At 35.7% G+C, this 8,043-nt stretch overlaps 1 protein-coding gene across 1 annotated transcript; it reads left to right on the top strand.

Annotated features, from left to right (window-relative positions):
* The first annotated feature begins 262 nt into the window (after positions 1-262).
* Positions 263-2,195, top strand: cth1 (cysteine three histidine 1). Its single transcript, XM_079459638.1, has 2 exons — positions 263-473; positions 686-2,195. Exons 1-2 carry the CDS (start codon positions 462-464, stop codon positions 1,562-1,564), a joined length of 891 nt encoding a protein of 296 aa, XP_079315764.1. The 5' UTR covers positions 263-461; the 3' UTR covers positions 1,565-2,195.
* The last annotated feature ends 5,848 nt before the right edge of the window (positions 2,196-8,043 follow it).

Here is an 8,043-nt window from a genome sequence, read left to right as displayed (position 1 = left end):
GCCTTGTTTTCACAGACTGGGTCACATACGAATAGCACTTTATATATATTTTTACTTTTGAAGTAATACTTTGCATGTCTGAGCAGATCTCGAATCTCGAGCAAGTCGAACACACCCACTTATTTCAGTGGCGCTTTAACCGCTCTGAGTAGTGTCACGGAAAATCTCCGGTCACAAATTAGACGACCAACCTCTTTGAAACCTGATTGGTCGATTCGAATCCACGCCTTAACGTTTACACTTCACAGCTGATTCTTATTTTAAAGGGAACGCGGGAACGAAGTGCAGGTCAGCTTTAAAACAACGGGGCGAATTGTTGTATGTATACGGCAGCGGTACTTGTCAGGCATACGGTGCAGTGCGTGTCTTTAATCTTGTGTAGAACAACAGGATCGGACGTTTTCTGCTGTAGAGCTAAACCACTAAACACGTTTTGGGTTTTATAGTCCAAAGAGTGTACAATGATGTTTGAGGTGAGTCATGCTTATTCAATCTTGGTTTGATGTTTAAATAAATCTAAATGTACCTTTTAAATTAAAACTAAATAGTAAATATGAAGACCCATTTCTGTCTGTAAAGTGTAATATTTTGAACTATAATTAGATTTTATAATCTAAATCTGAGTGAATTGTGCACTGTTTACCCTTGGAGTAAATTGTCATTTTCTATGTTATCCTCTATTTAGACTAGTCAAGATAATTTGCTGTTCCCCACTGAAAGGCAGATTGAGCCTTTCTTCCCTGAGGAGGGATTCGGCAGTGGAAGCCTTTCTCTTGCTGAAGCCTTGCTTCCCTTAATTGAGTCTCCATCTTCTCCTATGACCCCCTGGCTCTGCTCCACTCGCTACAAGACGGAACTGTGCAGCCGTTATGCTGAGACAGGTACCTGCAAGTATGCAGAACGCTGCCAGTTTGCTCATGGCCTCCATGATCTTCATGTACCTTCCCGCCATCCCAAGTATAAAACTGAGCTGTGTCGTACCTATCACACTGCCGGGTATTGTGTTTATGGAACACGCTGTCTATTTGTGCACAACCTTAAAGAGCAGAGGCCTGCCCGTCCCCGGCGCAAAAATGTACCATGCCGTACGTATCGTGCATTTGGGGTTTGTCCCTTTGGCACCAGATGCCACTTTCTGCATGTTAAAGGTGGCTCTGAATCTGACAGTGCAGAGGATGAGAGAATATGGCAACCTCCAAGTTCCCATGAGTGGAAACCTCGTGGTGCACTCTGTCGTACATTTAGTGCTTTTGGATTCTGTCTGTATGGCACCCGTTGCCGGTTCCAGCATGGACTCCCCAATACGATCAAAGGTCTTTGCTCTAAATATGCAAACTGGTCTCATCAAATGTTAAATGGAGGATCACTCTCGCCTGCCTCAGACACATGTTCTTCACCATCTCCAACGTCTTCTTCTCCTTCATCTGCACTACCCTCACCAGTGTACCCTGATGACTCTGGTCCAATCACCCCTCCTTCAGTAGATGCAGTGGCCAACAATGCCTTTACATTTAGCAGTCAGCATTTGACTGACCTTCTGCTACCTGTAGCCTTTAGGCTTTAGCAGCCCAACTGCCCCACAGAGTTAACTGGAGGACTCTCATGAGGTCTGTGGCATGGGGCGAACCCATACGCACTGGCCACATGTGAACTCAAGCCTTACTGGATATTAGCTTTTACTGTAATACTGTGAGAAATGCATGTATCCGTGTATATATATTTTTTCTGCAACCATTTTATTTCTTTTAACAGCCTCTTGAGAAAGTCTCAAATGGTTTGCTTTTATCCTAGTTCATGTCTGTCCTGTTTTTTTTTCAGACTGAATGAGAACCTTAAGTGTACATTGAGACTATTTTACTGGCTTTATTTATGAAGGCTTTACTTGCAATATGAATGTTTTTTTAACTTATAGATTTTTAAACTTAATGACCATAAATTATTCAGGACTGTCTTCAACTCAATAAATTCTCAAAAAAATGTATTTGTCTGTATTTTCAATATTCAAATTTTGGTTTTTACTGTGTAGCTTTAAACTGAGTTGTTTTGAGTGCATATTACCGGATTGCAATATGATTGGCTACGATCTTCAACACGATTGGAATAATTTAGGTGAAAATGTTTTATTCAAGTAAAAACAACATTTTAAGTACACTCTTAGAGACTGAACCTTAGTTAAGTAACTAAAATTAAACTTTTTGATAATTAGAAGTTTGTATTTGATCTTTAAAGTTCTCCAAGTAAGTATTTGGTATACAGTTAAGTTCTTTTTAGAACCGCTATTCAATAGCGGCTATTGTGACCAAGGTGTTCGACTTAGAAGCTGGCCTGTTACCAATATTTATTTTTTAACCTTTTCTAAGATTAACTAGGACTAAATTAATTTTTAGATAAATGTACCAATAAACACATTAAGTTAGGGTGTCAGTCTCGGACTGATCAGCGGTTCGAACTCTGGAATATGGCTGCATGTCCAAATAAATACATTTATTGCTACATTTGTCTATTTCTTTATGCACTTTATTTATACACAGTCATTTCTTATACTCTGTAGAAAACTACCAAATGTAAGGGGGAAAATATGCTCTTATATAATATACAGTGATTATGGTTCTCAATTAATTGCTACCTCTTCACATACAGGATCCTCTTTAAAATCTAAAATGTGACTTAAGTCGCTGAGATGAATGAAAATGTGTGCAATGAGAGACTGTATTAATGAGGTACACCACTTGCACCTTAAAAAGGGGGAGGAGATCAAAATAAACTCTGGCTTGACATACCTTGCATTCTGAAACAGAAAACCCAGTTTCCCTCATTTCAGGGTTAATATACTCAGTTTTCACTAAACCTACTTTCTGATATGGACCCCATACACATTCTCCATCATACAGGATTTACAACACAACAATGCTTTTCTAGAGCTCCAACAAGAATAGCAAGACATTTCCTAGCATACTATAACTCAATGGCATTTTCAAGCATACACTGCCTCACCTCTAATTCAGTTCGATCAGATTCTTCCATAATTCACACACAAAAATGCCGGATTCACAAAACTGTTCTTAAGAGAAAATATAAGAACTTTATTAAGATAAATTATAGGATGTGCTTAAAGACCGGGTAAAGAGAAATCAGATAATGTTTTCTAAACACATCATAAATGTTAGAATATATATTGCTGAAATACGTTACAAAGACTGAATTGTGGAGTTAAACCGTTTAACAGTTTTTCACCAGTTCTGTGTTCAGGATTTTTCTGCCTAAAACGGTAATTAGATGACGAAACGGGTATACGAGCATGCATGTCCCCGCCCCTAGCGATATTTGACATCTGAGAAATGGTATCATGAAATCGGTGTGGTTTCAGTGGCGACACCCAATGCCCTCAGCGTTTGAAAGCAGAGAGTCCTGCCTATTTTTCCAAGATTTTGATAACTTATTTTATTTACTTAAATGTTTTTTTTTCATTCAAATCTGGCTGGATGGGTAATAAAACACTTTTCTGTTGTGTGACAAACTCAGAACACATATTTTAATGTCACTCAGACTTTAAGAATATTCTTAAATGTAATTCTCAAATATTTTCTTATAATCACATTCATACATCATTTGTTATACTTTATTTTCAAAGGCAGTGCATTTTCCTACTTAAAGTGATAAGCCTCTGATGTAGATTTATATTAAGTTGTATCTGGGCTCTGTAAAGCTGAACATCACCGCTTCTGTAGAGCACATTATACACATTAAGTAGGCCTATTGTGTATACAAATATATAAATATACATAACCAGTTGCATTACAAACATAATCTATTGCATAATGCTCGGGTGGCATTCAACATATGAAATACAGAACTATAAAAACTACTGTCCCAAATAACAACAATGGGGGGGGAACCAATAACAACAATGGGACTATATCGACTTCACGCGGCGTTGCGCATACTGATCAGCTTACGACAACAAAGTACCGCGAGAGTGATGAGAAAGCACCGCTTGCTGTTTCCGGCGTGATTACCTCAAGTCTCTCCTTTGTGGACTCGTGCCTAGTACCCTATAGGTCTGCACTTCCTGACGTCACCAAGTGTGGACTCGGATGAGGTCCACAAGACCGGACTGCGCCTTTTGGGACAGGGCCAAAGCAGCGCTGTCTAACGTCTTTCTTCTTACTGTATCACAAACTGAAGTGGTTCATTATCGCCATCTACTGCATTAACTATGTATTGCGGCTTTTTTGCTTCACTGAGAACAGATCGTACGTGGATAAATATTTAACGTGTGAAACACCCATCCTATTAAGTATTAAATATGAATCTCATGTAATGGAAATAATTAATAAACAATACAATTATGAGGGTATTGTATTACTTTGTTTTAAATCAATTCTATATTTATTTAAAACATTAGTCAATACCAAATGTTTATCACATAAAAATATAGTATACTTTAGTACTTACTATAGTAAATTGTAGTATATAATAGTGGTTGAATATTATGGTAACTATCACACTCTATTAACATATACTTCAGTATTCTGTAGTAAATTCATACACTTTATAAATTCTGTAGTAGGCCTATACTTGAACATTTACTCAAGTAAAAAATGGTACTGTATATAGGAAATTTACTATACAGTAAAGTATAATAAATATTACACTCCTGTTTTTTTACTGTTACTGTTTAAAAGTAACTTATAGTGTAGCTAACAACTTTTCAGATGGGTAGCTATAACTTAACTACTTTTAGAGTAGCTAGCTTATCTAACTACAATTTCAAAGTAGCTTCCCAAACACTTACCATAGGTCCGCACTTCAAAATAATATACGTTGCTTAGTGTCTTAGAGCTGCAGCGGACACATTTAAACCACTGTGTGAGCTGTCTCTTTACCACATGGGTAATATACAGTATATGTTGCTTCTGGTTGTGCTGACATTCTTGACACACCCACCAAACAAGACAAAACTTATCTCAAACCCCTTTGCACACCAGTTCCAAAACGTTGCGCACTGGTTTGAGCTTGAACATGCCCCTGACTTGTATGACATCTGAATTATCGACTGAGGGCATGCTCTGAAAATGGTATCATATTGTTTTCGATCATATGTGTTCAACATTGAACAGATATTATCATATTATGTTATACACCCAGTAGCCCATTATCCAATATGTGCATCACAGACCATATTCCTTTGTAATTACAAGTAAATAGGTTGAAAAAACAACAATAACAAAACAAACAAAAAAACAAGGGTGACAACATAAACAAGAAATAATTATTCAGTAAAAAAAACATTTTAATAAAATATATCAAAATAAGCACAGGTCTAAAGTTTTATGGGCTTAAGTGATTTTAGAATATGAAAGATCCTGAACGTACTGTTAAGTTTCATTTTTAAAAGCAATAAATTAAGGCTTTTGATGAGAATATTTGCATCGTTGGATCTGAAATAAAGCAAGTAACAGAATTAATATTTTATAGTAAATCTTCTACTTTTTTGTATTACCTATATCAAAGAAACCAAACAATATATCTTTAAACAATAGAGAAAAATTTAAAAGCAAATTATGATTAATACATTTAAAAATTTGTGTACAAGGACCATCCCAAAAGAGATGAATTGCAGTCTCATTAGTAGCACCACAAAAAGAACAGCATTTGTCTATTTCTTTAAAGACATTTATGGCTAAAGGTAACTGTCATTGTTATTTAACGCTTCCATTTAGCCCCACAAGCTTCATTATATTCATTAGCATCTTGGCTAAAACAAGCGCTGTCTACACTATGTACTAAATAAACGATTAAACAGCAAAAAAAGCCATACAATTAGACGTATCAGAGTATACATGCACCTTAATATTGTCCACCGTTCTTTTAGCTTTAGTGTTCCTGACACCCTTCAATGTTTCAAAATAATGACAGAGCTTAAATTTTAAATGTATGAAGTTTGGTGTCTTTTTTTGACCTTCGACATTTGTGAATAAGAAACTTGCCTAAAATAATAAATAGATTAAGCAAAAAGGAAATAATTTTATCTAAATGTTTGTCAAAATATTTTAAGTATCCAAAAAATGCCAGAAATCTCCCTAAAAAATATCTTAAAAGTAGAGGTAGTTGTATCTTGACATTGACAACTACCTCCACTGGGCATGCTCACTTCAATACCACATTTCCGCTTGTAGAAAGTTGTGGCTAGAAGGGATACAACTACGGCCGGTGGCCTCCTAAACAGTCAGGATCATCCAGTAATACCTTAAGATCCTTTATGCAAAAATACAGTTTGGTAGATGTTTAGAGGGAGATTCACCCAAGTGAGATTACCTAGAGCTGGAGTAATAATAAAAAGCCTTTGGTAGGCATTGGGAACTTTTAAAATATTGGTAAATATCTAAGATCTTATAGTGCTTTGCTTCAAAAACAAAACAGGATTTCAGAGGAGCAAATTGTGTCTGAAATTACCTCTCTTTCTATGGTGTCTCCTGACAGGGTCACACCTGAGGAAAGATTGCGGTTGACTAGTCTACAATAGATGAGATCTATGAACGAAAAGCAGAAGGGGCCTTTGTTAGGTCGAGAGTTAAGTGGTTAGAAAAAGGTGAACAAAATTCTTTATATTTTTTCAATCTTGAGAGACAGCGGGGTAAACGTAACACAATTCACCAATTGAGCGTATATGGTCATGTTACGGACAATTATCAGACTATTTCTCACTTCTGTCCAGTGTTGGGTGTAACTAGTTACTAAGTAATTAGTTACTGTAATTTAATTACTTTTACCTTAAAAAAGTAAAGTAAGGGATTACTCTTATTTTCTCTGTAATTTAATTACAGTTACTTCAGATGTAATCGAACTAAATACTGTGTAAAGTATATAAAAGTGTAATTGACAATAAATTTCAAAGTCTAACTTTAAAACGTACGCATTAATGTATCTCTCTCATATTTGCAATACTTTAGTCCGTTAATGAGAGAACTTTATGTAGTTGTATATGATTTATTTGGATGAATTAAGAGTCGTTTCATGTCTACCCTTGATTCACTTAACTAATCAAAGTGGATGTAGAATACAGAAAGTAATTAGTAATCAGTAACTAAATACTTTTTGGAGAGCGTAATTTGTACAGTAATCTAATTACACTATTGAATATGTAATTAGTAACTAGTAATTAATTACTTTTTCAGAGTAACTTACCCAACACTGTCATAACTTTTATGCCAACCTCTACAAATCCAGCTATTGTGCTGATACTGCCACTTTCATCTTGGACTCCTTAAAAAATTTAAACTCTATTAGTGCTATAGAAAAATATTTTTTTGATTAGGATATAGTTTTAGAAGAAGTAGCTGATGCCATAAAACATCTCAAATGTAACAAGACACCTGGCAATGATGGCATTACAGCAGAATTCTACCAACAATTCTTAGATGTTCTTGGCCCTTTTCTTTTGGAAGTATTAAAAACCATGCACTTCCTCCCAGTATGACTCAAGGAATAATTTCCCGTATTACAAAACAAAACAAAGACTTGCTTTTAATTGATAATTGGCGCCCAATAAGTTTATTAAATAATGATTATAAGTGAAAGTGAATTGTTATGTTTGAGAACTGAATATTAAATTGTCTTCTGATGCAGCAGCAAAAAGTTTAATGTGGTTAAAGCAATCTTATTATGACCAAGGTGAGAAAGCGGGGAGGCTCTTGGCATGGAGAATAAAGAAAACACAGAGTGAAAGAGCAATTAATAGCATAAAGACCTCCTCGGGTGAGGTAACAGTAGACCCATCTGAAATTAACGATAGTTTTAGACAATTTTATGAGAATCTGTATGGATCTGATTGTCGCCATACCTCGGAGGAACAAGACTTATTCTTGGATCAACTTCAGTTCCAGGCACTCAAGAGTTGGAAAGGAATTTAAGTATTGAAGAGATATCACAGGCCATACAAAGTATCAACAGTGGTAAAACTCCTGGGTTAGACGGATTTACGATTGAATTCTACAAAACTTTCAAAGAATAAATAATAGTTCCACTTTTTAACATGTATGA

Source organism: Barbatula barbatula, assembly GCF_947034865.1.
Source record: "Barbatula barbatula genome assembly, chromosome: 1".
Lineage (NCBI taxonomy): Eukaryota > Metazoa > Chordata > Actinopteri > Cypriniformes > Nemacheilidae > Barbatula > Barbatula barbatula.
This window is presented reverse-complemented; position numbering and strand designations above follow the sequence as displayed.